Genomic DNA, 16,070 nt, shown 5'->3' on the forward strand with positions numbered 1-16,070 from the left:
TCTCCGGTCCCCTTTTTTAAAAATGGGGACCACCACCCCCGTCTGCCACTCCACAGGCACTGTCCCTGACTCCCACGCGACGTTGAAGAGGCGTGTCAGCCATGACAGCCCAACAACATCCAAAGCCTTCAGCATTTCAGGGCGGATCTCATCCACCCCTGTCGCCTTGCCACTGTGGAGTTTTCTAACTGCCTCAGTGACCTCTGCCAGAGAGATGGGTGACGACCCTCCTGAATCTTCTGGCCCTGCCTCCTCTATGGAGGGCGTGTCAGTCGGATTTAGGAGCTCCTCAAAGTGTTCCTTCCACCGTCCAACCACATCCTCAGTTGAGGTCAGGACCTCCCCGTCCCTGCTGAGAACAGCCTGGACGAGGCCCTGCCTGCCCTTCCTGAGTCGCCTGACGGTTTGCCAGAACCTCTTTGAGGCCAACCAAAAGTCCTTTTCCATGGCCTCCCCAAACTCCTCCCATACCCGAGTTTTTGCTTCTATGACAGCCATCGCTGCTGCCCTTTTGGCATGCCGGTACCTCTCAGCCAATTCCGGAGTCCCCCGTGCTAGCCAAGCCCGGAAGGCCTCCTTCTTCAGCCTGACGGCTTCCCTCACCGGTGGCGTCCACCACCGGGTCCTTGGGTTGCCGCCACGACAGGCACCAACGACCGTCTGGCCACAGCTCAAAGCTGCCGCTTCAACAATGGAGGCTCTGAACAGGGTCCATTCAGACTCCATGTCCCCAGCCTCCCTCGGGATCAGGGAGAAGCTCCGCCGGAGGTGTGAGTTGAAGATCTTCCGTACAGGGTCCTCAGCCAGCCGTTCCCAGTTCACCCTCACTATGCGCTTGGGTTTACCAGGTCTGTCTGGCAGCCTCCCCCGCCATCTGATCCAACTCACCACCAGGTGGTGATCAGTTGACAACTCTGCCCCTCTCTTCACCCGAGTGTCCAGCACATACGGCCGCAGGTCTGATGAGACAACTACAAAGTCGATCATCGACCGTTGGCCTAAGGAGCTCTGGTACCAGGTACACTTATGAGCTACCTTATGCTCGAACATGGTGTTCGTTATGGACAATCCATGACTCGCACAGAAGTCCAATAACAAAGCACCACTCGGGTTCAGATCAGGTAGGCCGTTCCTCCCAATCACTCCCCTCCAAGTCTCTCCATCATTGCCAACGTGAGCATTGAAGTCTCCCAGTAGAACTACAGAGTCCCCAGATGGTGTCTTCACTAGGACACTTTCCAGTGTATCTAGGAAGGCTGGGTACTCTGAGCTGCCGTTCGGCGCGTACGCCGTCACGACAGTCAGAGATTTCCCCCCTGCAACCCGAAGGCGCAGTGAGGCAACCCTTTCGTTCACCGGGACAAACTCCACCACGGCGGCGCTCAGTTGGGGGCTAACAAGTAACCCCACACCTGCCCGCCGCCTCTCGCCCCAGGCAACTCCAGAGAAGGACAGAGTCCAGCCCCCATCCAGGAGTTTGGTTCCAGAGCCAAGACTGTGCGTAGAAGTGAGCCCAACTATATCTAGTTGGTATCGCTCCACCTCCCGCACAAGTTCCGGCTCCTTCCCCCCCAGAGAGGTGACATTCCACGTACCAAAAGTCAGTTTCTGCACCGTAAGTCCAGTCCGCTGGGGCCCTCGCCCCATCCTGCCACCCGTGTGGCATCGCAACCGGCCCCTATTTCTCCCCTCGCAGGTGGTGGGCCCACGAGAGATCATCATCATCAGTAGTAGTAATGGTTGAAGGAGTAGTATACTAGTATACTACTACTACTACTACTACTACTACTACTACAATATTGTTGTAATATATTGTTGTTTAATCTTAGTGTACTTACACAGGCTTTAAGGTCGTTAGACAGGGTGTCAAGCACGATCAGAAAATTGTCCAGTTTTTGTTTGTTCCACGACACTGCCTTCAAATTGCCATCGAACAGCCTGATTATCTGATCAATAGTCTCATGCAAGAACCACATCTTTACCTCCCCCTGTAAAATGAAAACCATAATAAATTAACAAAACGCAACGACTAAAAATGAACCTACTGAACAAAGCACGTTAATGCATCATCTGACAAGGTCAACCGGAGTAGGCGTTTGCACCGTACCTGAGCCTTCACGATCGAACTATACGGCAGCCGTGGGATGAACTCCTCCTCTGTGGATATTTCTTTCCCCTGCAAGTCAGAACGGACCAGTGTTACAGGAGACACATATTATTACAGATCAGAAAGGTTTGGGGATCCATGGTTTCAAATATTTAGTCACCGTTTCAGTCTTCCCTCCAATGGCTTTAAGCCTTCTTGAGGGCCTTTGATTTGCAACCACCCGATTTAAAGCTGGCTATAATTGTGCTGTTCCGAGTGGTATTTCGAGACATTTGTCATCTGACTCATTTCCCGATGACTTTAATGAAAGGCGTTCTTAAATATCCTGCCAGTTCCCCCCAGACGGCGCTATCTAACTATAACCAATGTTTTGAACCTCCGGGCTGCTCGACTATTGCTACTGCACACAACTATTGCTGCGGTTCCCTTGTTTCTGACCACAACTACTTGTCGTTGACAAGTAGCCTAGTTGTGGTTAGAAAAAAGAGAACAGTAGCAATAGTTGTGAGTATGAGTGAATGCACGATACAGACAAATTGCGATGATAATAGCAACGGATCAAAAGCCATTCTGTGAGACAATAAGTCATAACTATGTAAGACAACTGTACCATAAAACACGAGCCTTAAAATGTCATGCAAGCCAATTCATGTAACTCACCATCCCTCTCAGCAAGGATAAAGCTTCCTTGTTTACGAGTCGGTAACGGTCGATCCCGTTACAGGGCTTGCATTGAGTCTGCAAACTGCAAAACATAAGGACAAGGCAAATCCACATTTCTTTGGTATTCATGTTTTCTCGAAATCCAGTGCTCTTTTGCTATGCTGTATTCTGTCCTCTGTTTTACCAACATCTTGTCGCGCTGTCTTCATTTTATACCAAAGTTTGAAAAGAGAAAACGAATGGCCTAGAGAGGACGCAGAGTGAACCGTCTCCAATCCACTCCCATACGGAAAATTCCCGATTAGTTTTCACTTTCCCAAACTGTTGTAAGAATGTAACGTGTATTCTCTCTGATACCTCGTCGGAACTCAATTTCTATTTTGAAATGTTAACAATGTTACCATAAAACACTTGCAATCTTACCTTATTCATTGGTTGAAACGACCGTTTTCAGCATGTTTAGCAGAACTTAGGTAGCATTTCCGTGTGCTGTCTCCGTGATACCTCTGGTGACTGACAGCCGCAACAACGAAATCTGCCAAGAAATTTAGATCGCCGCTATACTCAAATAAATGAATAAAAATCGAGTTATCGAGAAATATCTTCATATTTTCTTCACATATGGACGGGCAGGAAGAGGATTTCTTCCTTCCAGCGTTCAAATCGAAAATGAAGTGTGGGATTGAGACAGAGTTCGAAAGGCAAAGCTAATTCACTTTCTGTTAAGCAGGTGACGTATATCGGTGTAATGACGTAATTCTTTTCCCACAGCCTCTCGACTCAGCTCTCTTAATTTCATCACCGATTTTAACCCTGTAAGCGAACCCGAACCCTCATCCTCATCAAACTTCATCTGACAGATAAAGATTAGGATTACACTCAACCTTCATGTGTGTTTTAGGCCCAGGTTGTGTAGAGGGAGAGAGAGTGGCAATCAGACTAATGAGCAATATTTCTAATGAAAGATAGATATCATTTAAGATTTAGATAAATAGAAATGAATGATAGGATTTCCCAGTCAGAGGAGTATGTAAGCCTGTGCGTAATCAACAGGTGTCAAGACTGAAGGCATCCACACCGATCATCAGTCAGGGTTATGACAGGAAGCAGCTGGATTGTGCACAGCTGGGTATCAGAGTAATCCACTCAGAAGTGACGGAAAGAAGGGAGAGAGGAAAATGTTGGGCAAAAGGGCCCTTTGAGACAACAGTAACCCAGCAACACAGTGTACAGGAGTGATGACATATGATAGAAGGGTGATGTCACAAACTCCCAGAGAGAGGCTTGATGCAATCCACTAGAGTGAGGCTCTTCTTTCTTTCTTTCTTTCTTTCTTTCTCTTTTACAGAGACTATGGGAATGCTGACTTCAAAGTTTTGATTACTCACTGAGAAACTCTCTCCCTTTCTGTCTGTCTCTCTCCTTCTCTCTGTCTGTCTGTCTGTCTGTCTGTCTGTCTGTCTGTCTCTGTCTCTGTCTCTGTCTTTGTCTCTCTCTCTCTCCACAGAGTGGTTATTGACTGTATTAACTTTACATCTTAAGATACTATGGTCAATATAATTGCACACTAACCGGATGTATGCATGCCATAGTGTGCTTGTGTGCTTCAGATTGGGCTAGTATATGTTATGAACCTTTTACAGAGTAATGGTCATTGCTACTGGGCATCAAACTAGTACATCGTATATAGGGAATGGACTATTCCACGGGAGAATAAAAAGCAGAGCAAGGTGTCGGTTCCCAAAGATTGATGGTGCTCACTTACATTTGCAGACTTGTTTTTAGTTTTAAGGGATACCATTTTTAACATTCTGCTGCGCATTGTCATTTAAAATTGCACTTTGTGTATTTTTGTAGTTACCTTGTACACGTCAACGGCATTACAGATTAGAAAGAAAATAAACAGATTAGCAATACTAACCATGAAAAATAATTCACCAATACAAATGTCTTCATCAACAAAACATATTGTTCTCCAATTACTTTTGTAGTGTATAAAGTAAAATAATTTCATCATAATCCGTTTATTAATTCATTTCATAATAAACATTAACATTTGTAATGAAATAATATATTAATTTTAACATATATCTACGCAATAATTGTTTGTGTGTTCATTGTTTTTGTTTGTTTGCTTGTTACTGCTACTTTTAAGAGATGTGCTTCCATCGTCAGAGTGGCCAGTTAATAGCCACGTATTAATACCAGCTTTAAGATTAGATTTTTACCTGTTTTATATTACCACGAACTACTGAATTACAAAGCCACCCCCATGTAGCCAGCAGTTTTAGTGACAGTTTATTTTTCTTTGTTTATCAATATGATAACAAAAACAAATGTATTTTAAAGATGACTTAACAGGCCACCGTTTTTCACAAAAATCAGCCGTTATAAATAAATAAATACATACATAAATAAATAAATAAATAAATAAATAAATACATGAATAAATAAATACATAAAACACTTTAGCTAACATGAACACACACACGAATACAAAGAAGTTGAAAAGTATAAACCTCCTCAAAATCAAGCAAGTCCCCAAAAAAGAGAAATCTAGCTAAATTTGAATACAGTATAATAATCTCAGTGTCTTGTGACGGTCGTCATAAACATGTACTCAAATTTATGGCTGTCAGTAGGAGAATGTCGATCATAAATAATCACATTATCTGATATTAATGTATACATAATACTCTTAAAAATACAACATTGAACGGATAAATAAAAATCATACAAACAAACCTAAAGAAGGGCCATGTTTGATGACTTTGCTTACAGAACTCCGGATGAGCATTTCAGGAATGATTAAATACGACAGAAAACGCCACATAGGCCTAACAATACAGATAACGTAGTTTTCTCAATGTCTCAGTTGATAGATCTACTTCTTCAACGTGGCAAAGATTATGTCGAACATCACCAAGTGAGTCTCCACCGTTTTTCTGATCACCTCCCATGATCGTGCACTGTAGTTCTGCAATTGAAGAAAGAATGATAAATACACAGGAATATTTCCTGAATCTTAGCTCCATGGCATAATTGAAGGAGTTCAACGAAGCGCATTTATCTTGTAAAAAGCAGAAATATTAGACTGAAGTTCAGCTAGATTGTTGTCCCGAGAAATCCAGTCAATACTAAGATATAATGAATTTTTTACACATTCACTAAATTTATAAAGGCCCTGAACATAAAGCAGGGCAAAGACACAGGTCGTTAAGTACTTAATTTATTCTATTTCGAACGTACTTGTCCTTTGAGAATGTCCTTCCTGAGCTTTCTGAAATGTTTTTCCAGTCTTCTTCTGTATGAAAACTGTGCATGCATTTCCAGGCCTTCCTGCTAAAACACAAAGAGATTTTTTATTATTATCATTATTGTTATTATTTTTATTATCATCGTTATCATCATCATTATCATCATCATCATTAGTAGTAGTGATAGTAATGGTGGCAGGAGTAGTATACTACTCCTACCATCATTACTACTACTATTACAATATTGGTGTAATATATTGTTGTTTAATCTTAGTTGTGTACTTACACAGGCTTTAAGGTCGTTAGACAGCGTGTAAAGCACGTTCAGAAAATTGTCCAGTTTTCGTTTGTTCCACGACACTGCCTTCAAATTGCCATCGAACAGCCTGATTATCTGATCAATAGTCTCATGCAAGAACCACATCTTTACCTCCCCCTGTAAAATGAAAACCATAATAAATTAACAAAACGCAACGAATAAATATGAACTTAATAAACAAAGCACGTTAATGCATCATCTGACAAGGTCAACCGGAGTAGGCGTTTGCACTGTACCTGAGCCTTCACGATCGAACTATACGGCAGCCGTGGGATGAACTCCTCCTCTGTGGATATTTCTTTCCCCTGCAAGTCAGAACGGACCGGTGTTACAGCAGACACATATTATTACAGATCAGAACGGTTTGGGGACCCATGGTTTCAAATATTTAGTCACCGTTTCAGTCTTCCCTCCAGTGGCTTTAAGCCTTCTTGAGGGCCTTTGATTTGCAACCACCCGGTTTACAGCTGGCTATATTTGTGCTGTTCCGAGTGGTATTTCGAGACATTTGTCATCTGACTCATTTCCCGATGACTTTAATGAAAGGCGTTCTTAAATATCCTGCCAGTTACCCCCAGATGGCGCTATCTAACTATAACCAATGTTTTGAACCTCCGGGCTGCTCGACTATTGCTACTGCACACAACTATTGCTGCGGTTCCCTTGTTTCTGACCACAACTACTGGTCGTTGACAAGTAGCCTAGTTGTGGTTAGAAACAAGGGAACCGTAGCAATAGTTGTGCGCATGAGTGAATACATGATACAGACAAATTGCGATGATAATAGCAACGGATCAAAAGCCATTCTGTGAGACAATAAATCATAACTATGTAAGAGACTGTACCATAAAACACGAGCCTTAAAATGTCATGCAAGCCAATTCATGTAACTCACCATCCCTCTCAGCAAGGATAAAGCTTCCTTGTTTACGAGTCGGTAACGGTCGATCCCGTTACAGGGCTTGCATTGACTCTGCAAACTGCAAAACATAAGGACAAGGCAAATCCAAATTTCTTTGGTATTCATGTCTTCTCGAAATCCAGCGCTCTTTTGCTATGCTGTATTCTGTCCTCTGTTTTACCAACATCTTGTCGCTCTGTCTTCATTTTATACCATAGTTTGAAAAGAGAAAACGAATGGGCCTAGGGAGGAAGCAGAACGAGCTGTCTCCAATCCACTCCCATACGGAGAATTCCCGATTAGTTTTCACTTTCCCAAACTGTTGTAATAATGTAACGTGTATTCTCTCTGATACCTCGTCGGAACTCAATTTCTATTTTGAAATGTTAACAATGTTACCATAAAACACTTGCAATCTTACCTTATTCATTGGTTGAAACGACCGTTTTCAGCATGTTTAGCAGAACTTAGGTAGCATTTCCGTGTGCTGTCACCGTGATACCTCTGGTGACTGACAGCCGCAACAACGAAATCTGCCAAGAAATTTAGATCGCCGCTATACTCAAATAAATGAATAAAAATCGAGTTATCGAGAAATATTTTCATATTTTCTTCACGTATGGACGGGCAGGAAGAGGATTTCTTCCTTCCAGCGTTCAAATCGAAAATGAATTGTGGGATTGAGACAGAGTTCGAAAGGCAAAGCTAATTCACTTTCTGTTCAGAAGGTGACGTATATCGGTGTAATGACGTAATTCTTTTCCCACAGCCTCTCGACTTAGCTCTCTTAATTTCATCACCGATTTTAACCCTGTACGCGAACCCTAGAGTGTAACCTTGGATTTGCGGGGGGGGGGGGGGGGGGGGGGGGGGCTTGACTTATCAAACTTCATCTGACAGATAAAGATTAGGATTACACTCAACCTTCATGTGTGTTTTAGGCCCAGGTTGTGTAGAGGGAGAGAAAGTGGCAATCAGACTAATGAGCAATATTGCTAATGAAAGACAGATATCATCTAAGACTTAGATAAATAGAAATGAATGATAAGATTTGAACGATAAGATTTCCCAGTCAGAGGAGTATGTAAGCCTGTGCGTGATCAACAGGTGTCAAGACTGAAGGCATCCACACCGGTCATCAGTCAGGGTTATGACAGGAGGCAGCTGGATTGTGCACAGCTGGGTATCAGAGTAATCCACTCAGAAGTGAAGGAAAGAAGGGAGAGAGGAAAATGTTGGGCAAAAGGGCCCTTTGAGACAACAGTAACCCAGCAACACAGTGTACAGGAGTGATGACATATGATAGAAGGGTGATGTCACAAACTCCCAGAGAGAGGCTTGATGCAATCCACTAGAGTGAGGCTCTTCTTTCTTTCTTTCTTTCTTTCTTTCTTTCTTTCTTTCTTTCTAACAAAGGTAGTTATTTTCTTTATGTATATGCACAGTAAAAATATGCTTATCGGGGTTCTCAATCTCATTGCTCTTTAAGTACCCCTCTTAATCTACTGGATTAACATCCTTTAGATGGGTTTTATCTGAAGTGTTTTATTTGCCTGTTCTAAGATTTTCAAAGAATGAAATACACAAACAACCATGTATTTAGCATAGTTTTAGCAAACATTTATTTTTCATCTTTTTTTATCAATATGATAAAATATAACATTCTCAATTAGTCCACTATTATGTGCTTTAAAAGTACTTGCGAACAATAAATAAATAAATAAATAAATAAATAGATCAATAGATCAATAATAAAATAAATAAACACATAAAATCAGTTAGAATGAACCACTCATTTCCTGTCAAAGTCGGACAGAGTTCTCTACTATTGCTTTAAACTGGAATGTAATGTAGTAATATAAAAATATCTCATAACGGACACAATATTTTTATCACAAACGTGCATTCATATTTTTGGACGAATACTTCTTTTTCATTTTGATCAACTTTCCAGATCTTTAAATGTAGCCTATATTATAATCCCTCATGTCATATCATTCCCATGACAATAATAATACCCAACGTGTAAAAATAAATAAATAAATACATAAATAAATAAATATTAATATACATTAGCATAAATAAGGACAATATTTGATGACGTTTTGTTCGTATAACTCTGCATTCAGGAGCTCTGGAATGATGAAATACAATGATGAAAATATATAACACCGGGGTTATCAGTGTCTCAGTGTCTCAGTATCTCGCGTGTCCTCGTTGTCTCGCGTGTTCTCAATGTCTCGTCTGCTACACCTCTTTCAAAGCGGCAGCGATGAACTCCAGCCTCAGCAGGTGAGTCTCCACTGTTTTTCTGATCTGCTCCCATGACTCTGCGCTGTAGTTCTAAAATTTAAAAAAGTACACAGAAATATTTATCAAATATGTCCATCCCAATATAATACGTATCAGTAACGAAAGAGTAGCTTAATTTCGCTCTCAGTCGCACTTAAACCTTTTAACACTTTAACTTTTGATCTTAATTTTGTTTCATATATATTGTTATCCCATCACCTACGCTTAATGTAGCATTACTCTATAAATTACTCCTCCGTGTACATTTTTCACACTGTAAATAGAATTTTCAGCACATGTTTTATTCTTATCATGTAAATTCCCAGGTGTGGGGAAAATAAAACATCAAGTGGAACCACGACAGTTTACTCTGACAACTGGCACAAAGCATTGTATTGAGAGCATACCTTTCTTTTTAGAATGTTCCTCCTCAGCTTTCGAAAATACAGACTCAGTCTTCGTTCATATGGGAACTCTGCAGGCTTTCGTTCGGGGCTCTTCAGCTGTTGCACAAAAGAAGGCTTTCGTTAAAAAAAAACACACCTTTGTTCACTTTTTCGTTCATCATGTCCATATAAAATATCCCCCAGTCATCAGGTGTAATGTCGTAGTGATGGCAGCTAATAATATTCCTGTTGTATAGGACTAATGCACTTACACATGCTTTAAGGCCGCGAGACTGCCTGTCAAGGACGTTCAGAAAATTGTCCACTTTTCGTTTATCCCACGTCACTGCCTCCAAATTGCGATCGAACAGATCGATAATCTCCTTAGTAGTCGCTTGCAAGAATCTTATCTTGACCTCCGACTGTAAAATCAAAGGCATAATGAAATTAACACAGAGCAACAAATAAAAAGGAGTTTAACAAGTAAAGCATTTTAATGTACCTCTCGACAAGGTTAGTTTTAGATGTTTCTTACACATTACCTGAGCCCCCTCGATCGAAGCATACAGCGACATTGGGAAGGGCACCCTCTCTGCGATGATTTCCCCTCCCTTGAAAGACAAAGAGAACAGGCGAATATTAAACAATGCATATTTTAACCAAGGGTTTGAATGCCTTGGTTTCAGACGTTCATAGACTTCTCTTTGCAATGCGTACTATATTTTGATAGGCTTGTTTTATTCATGGAATAGTATATGGAATGCAAATATCTGTGACACCACCCTATAACCTAATGTAAACTCAATTGTTGTAAAGTTAGAGAGACCTCACAAGTTAAGAGTTTTGAAAGATTTTCTTTCTTATTTGTGAGGGGGGGAAAATCACCAAAAGTTTAGCATCAGCAAATTTTCAAAATCTGAATGTTGCTGTAACTGCAGTTACACATGTGTGACGATCCGTTAACTAGATTAGAATCGAGTTCAGGTTTGTTTGCACGGTGACCAGCCTGCCAACTGTTATCTGCAGTCGTTTTCTAGTGATGCTGTTTTCATGCGCGTTCAGGGTTCTAACGGTCCATTTTTAAAAGTACGTTGAGCTTAATGAAACACACTGTAATAGAAAACACGCTTTACAAGTCATGCAACTACGTCCAGGTTAACTTACCATATTTCGAAGAAGGGATAAAGCTTCCTTGTTTATGAGTCTGTATCGGTCGATCCAGTTACAGGGCCTGCACTGGCTCTGGAAACTGCAAAGAATAAGTAAAAAGCATATCCAGGTTTCTTTGGCGTGCATGGTTTCTGTTTTTTTGCTATCGCTAGTCTGTACGCTTTTCTGTGTTTGACCCTCATGTCCCAGCTCTGAGTATGCTTTATACCGAAGATTGGAATAGTTTGGAAAGGGAAAACGAAGAGGGAGGAGACGCGGACTGGATAGACTCTAAGCATTTGTACATTCCTTACTGCATTTGGAAATAAAGCTTTTGGAAAATGGGAATTTTGCTGTGCATGGGCTCTTCCTTACATGTTTTGTCAGTGTGACATTTCGAAAGTCAGATTTTGTACCCAAACAGCATATATAGTAGTATTCCCTTATCCACTAATGTAAGAGGTAGTTATTTGAGTACTGTTTTGAGTTTCTCTCGTCGGGGTGTTCCTGAGAGGGTTATCTGGATAGTCAGAACTGTGGTTTTACAAAGTTCCAAGTTATTTCTCTGAAAACCTACTCTAAACTTTTTGGTAGCAGTGTTTTGAATTGTTATCATTTTATACCAAAGTTTGGAAAAGTTTGAAAAGAGAAAACGAAGAGCGGGGACACTCGATTTCTTCAATTCACTCCCATACGGAGAATTCCCCCTTAACAGCCATTGGCTCACTTTCACTTTCCGAAACTTTTGTAGCAGTTTAATAAGTGTATTTTCCCTGATACCTCGTCCGAACTCGATTTCTTTTTTTTGAAAAGTTACCATAAAACACCTGCAATATTACCTTATTCATTGGTTGAAACAACCCTTTCAGAGATATTCAGCAGAAGTGCTTGGTAGTATTTCCGTGTTCTGGCGACGGACAGCCCCAACAAAGAAATCCGCCAAGAAGTTTAGATCGCCGCTACATTCTAATAGATGAATAAATATCGAGTTATCGAGAAATATTTCAATATTTTCCCCACGTGTAGACGGACTGGAAGGGGATTTCTTCCTTGCAGCGTTCAAGTCGAAAATGAATTTCGGGACTGAGACTGACATTTCGAAAGGCAAAGCTAATTCACTTTCTGTTAAGAAAGTGACGTATATCGGTGTAATGATGTAATTCCCTTCCAACAACCTCTCGATTTAGCTCTCCTAATTTCATCACCGATTTTAACCCTACAAGCGGACCCTAGAGTGTAACCTTGGATTTGCATTTGCATGTGACAAATATTAAGATTACAGTCAACCGTCATGTATGCTTCGGGCCCGTCTTGTGTAGAGGGAGAGAGAGTGTCAGTCAGACTAATGAGCAATATCTCTATTGAAGACAGATATTATCTAAGATTTAGATAAATAGAAATGAATGATAAGATTTGAACGATAAGATTTCCCAGTCCAAGGAGCTAGGTATGTAAGCCTGTGCGTAATCAACAGGTGTCAAGACTGAAGGCATCCACACCGGTCATCAGTCAGGGTTATGACAGGAAGCAGCTGGATTGTACACAGCTGGGTATCAGAGTAATCCACTCAGAAGTGACGGAAAGAAGGGAGAGAGGAAAATGTTGGGCAAAAGGGCCCTTTGAGACAACAGTAACCCAGCAACACAGTGTACAGGAGTGATGACATATGATAGAAGGGTGATGTCACAAACTCCCAGAGAGAGAGGCTTGATGCAATCCACTAGAGTGAGGCTCTTCTTTCTTTCTTTCTTTCTTTCTAACAAAGGAAGTTATTTTTCTTTGTGTATATGCACATTAAAATGTGATTGTCGGGGTTTCAATCTCAGTGCCCTTTAAGTACCCCTCTTAATCTACTGGATTAACATCCTTTAGATGGGTTTTAACTGAAGTGTTTTATTTGCCTGTTCTAAGATATTCAAACAATGAAATACACAAACAATCATGTATTTAGCATAGTTTTAGCAAACATTTATTTTTCATCTTTTTTTATCAATATGATAAAATATAACATTCTCAATTAGTCCACTATTATGTGCTTTAAAAGTGGTTACGAACAATAAATAAATAATCAAATAAATAAATAAATAAATAAATAAATAAACACATACATAGAATCAGTTAGAATGAACCACTCATTTCCTGTCAAAGTCGGACAGAGTTCTCTACTATTGCTTTAAACTGGAATGTAATGTAACAATATTAAAATATCTCATAACGGACACAATATTTTCATCACAAGCGTGAGTTCATATTTTTGGACGAATACTCCTTTTTCATTTTGATCAACTTTCCAGATCTTTAAATGTAGCCTATATTATAATCCCTCGTGTCATATCATTCCCATGACAATAATAATACCCAACGTGTAAAAATAAATAAATAAATACATAAATAAATAAATATTAATATACATTAGCATAAATAAGGACAATATTTGATGACGTTTTGTTCGTATAACTCTGCATTCAGGAGCTCTGGAATGATGAAATACAATGATGAAAATATGTAACACCGGGGTTATCAGTGTCTCAGTGTCTCGATATCTCGCGTGTCCTCGTTGTCTCGCGTGTTCTCAATGTCTCGTCTGCTACACCTCTTTCAAAGCGGCAGCGATGAACTCCAGCCTCAGCAGGTGAGTCTCCACTGTTTTTCTGATCTGCTCCCATGACTCTGCGCTGTAGTTCTAAAATTTAAAAAAGTACACAAAAATATTTATCAGATATGTCCATCCCAATATAACACGTATCAGTAACGAAAGAGTAGCTTAATTTCGCTCTCAGTCGCTCTTAAACCTTTTAACACTTTAACTTTTGATCTTAATTTTGTTTCATATATATTGTTATCCCATCACCTACGCTTAATGTAGCATTACTCTATAAATTACTCCTCCGTGTACATTTTTCACACTGTAAATAGAATTTTCAGCACATGTTTTATTCTTATCATGTAAATTCCCAGGTGTGGGGAAAATAAAACATCAAGTGGAACCACGACAGTTTACTCTGACAACTGGCACAAAGCATTGTATTGAGAGCATACCTTTCTTTTTAGAATGTTCTTCCTCAGCTTTCGAAAATACCGACTCAGTCTTCGTTCATATGGGAACTCTGCAGGCTTTCGTTCGGAGCTCTCCAGCTGTTGCACAAAAGAAGGCTTTCGTTAAAAAAATATACACCTTTGTTCACTTTTTCGTTCATCATGTCCATGTAAAATATCCCCCAGTCATCAGGTGTAATGTCGTAGTGATGGCAGCTAATAATATTCCTGTTGTATAGGACTAATGCACTTACACATGCTTTAAGGCCGCGAGACTGCCTGTCAAGGACGTTCAGAAAATTGTCCACTTTTCGTTTATCCCACGTCACTGCCTCCAAATTGCGATCGAACAGATCGATAATCTCCTCAGTAGTCTCTTGCAAGAATCTTATCTTGACCTCCGACTGTAAAATCAAAGGCATAATGAAATTAACACAGAGCAACAAATAAAAAGGAGTTTAACAAGTAAAGGATTTTAATGTACCTCTCGACAAGGTTAGTTTTAGATGTTTCTTACACATTACCTGAGCCTCCTCGATCGAAGCATACAGCGACATTGGGAAGGGCACCCTCTCTGCGATGATTTCCCCTCCCTTGAAAGACAAAGAGAACAGGCGAATATTAAACAATGCATATTTTAACCAAGGGTTTGAATGCCTTGGTTTCAGACGTTCATAGACTTCTCTTTGCAATGCGTACTATATTTTGATAGGCTTGTTTTATTCATGGAATAGTATATGGAATGCAAATATCTGTGACACCACCCTATAACCTAATGTAAACTCAATTGTTGTAAAGTTAGAGAGACCTCACAAGTTAAGAGTTTTGAAAGATTTTCTTTCTTATTCGTGAGGGGGGGAAAATCACCAAAAGTTTAGCATCAGCAAATTTTCAAAATCTGAATGTTGCTGTAACTGCAGTTACACATGTATGATGATCCGTTAACTAGATTAGAATCGAGTTCAGGTTTGTTTGCATTTACAGATTCATTTTTAGCACGGTGACCAGCCTGCCAACTGTTATCTGCAGTCGTTTTCTAGTGATGCTGTTTTCATGCGCGTTCAGGGTTTTAACGGTCCATTTTTAAAATTACGTTGAGCTTAATGAAACGCACTGTAATAGAAAACACGCTTTACAAGTCATGCAACTACGTCCAGGTTAACTTACCATATTTCGAAGAAGGGATAAAGCTTCCTTGTTTATGAGTCTGTATCGGTCGATCCAGTTACAGGGCCTGCACTGGCTCTGGAAACTGCAAAGAATAAGTAAAAAGCATATCCAGGTTTCTTTGGCGTGCATGGTTTCTGGTTTTTGCTATCGCTAGTCTGTACGCTTTTCTGTGTTTGACCCTCATGTCCCAGCTCTGAGTGTGCTTTATACCGAAGATTGGAATAGTTTGGAAAGGGAAAACGAAGAGGGAGGAGACGCGGACTGGATAGACTCTAAACATTTGTACGACGAGAATTCCCCGGCAGTAGCCATTAGCTACCGCTCACTTTCACTTTCCAGATCAAACCGTCGGAATTTAATAAATGTTTTCTGCTTCATAACTAGGTCCTGGACAAATTCGGTGCCTCGTCATGAAGTCAATACTGAAGAAAAAACACTTTTATATGCTGAAAATATACAGTCTTACCTTGACTGATTCCTGAAAAATTTTCAGTACCGACGACAAGGAATATTCGCATTTCCGTGTTTTCCCAGGTATCTCTACCGACATGTTGCCGAAAAACAATGTTTGTAATGCCCTTCATTTCCATGTCTTTCGACAAATGTACATATATCCACCCCAAAAATATAAAATTATTTTCTCAAACTGCTATCCGCGACGGAGCGGGGATTTTCGCTGCAGAGGTCGAACTGGAAAATGAAATATGGGGAGGAGCTTTTACAGGCCGGGCTTTTTTATTATTTACTTTCTGTTTAGAGAGTGACGTGTCACACAGCCCTGATGTAATTC

General features: G+C 40.5%; 1 protein-coding gene across 1 annotated transcript; it reads right to left on the minus strand.

The window, feature by feature from the left end:
• Window positions 1–13,661: 13,661 nt before the first annotated feature.
• Window positions 13,662–15,830, minus strand: LOC115829180 (interferon a3-like). The gene is made up of 6 exons (XM_030793241.1): window positions 15,747–15,830; window positions 15,278–15,355; window positions 14,635–14,703; window positions 14,365–14,514; window positions 14,114–14,209; window positions 13,662–13,757 (listed from the first exon to the last, which is right to left on the minus strand). The coding sequence occupies exons 1-6, from the start codon at window positions 15,828–15,830 to the stop codon at window positions 13,662–13,664; spliced, it is 573 nt and encodes a 190-aa protein (XP_030649101.1).
• Window positions 15,831–16,070: the final 240 nt, after the last annotated feature.

Source organism: Chanos chanos, chromosome 16, assembly GCF_902362185.1.
Source record: "Chanos chanos chromosome 16, fChaCha1.1, whole genome shotgun sequence".
NCBI classification, from domain to species: domain Eukaryota; kingdom Metazoa; phylum Chordata; class Actinopteri; order Gonorynchiformes; family Chanidae; genus Chanos; species Chanos chanos.

Coding starts and splice junctions, on each gene's coding strand:
- LOC115829180 (XM_030793241.1), bottom strand. CDS start 15,830: ATGTCGGTAGAGATACCTGGGAAAACACGGAAATGCGAATATTCCTTG. Junction 15,356..15,746: donor TTTTTCAGGAATCAGTCAAG/GTAAGACTGTAT, acceptor TGCAGTTTCCAG/AGCCAGTGCAGGCCCTGTAA. Junction 14,704..15,277: donor TATCCCTTCTTCGAAATATG/GTAAGTTAACCT, acceptor TTGTCTTTCAAG/GGAGGGGAAATCATCGCAGA.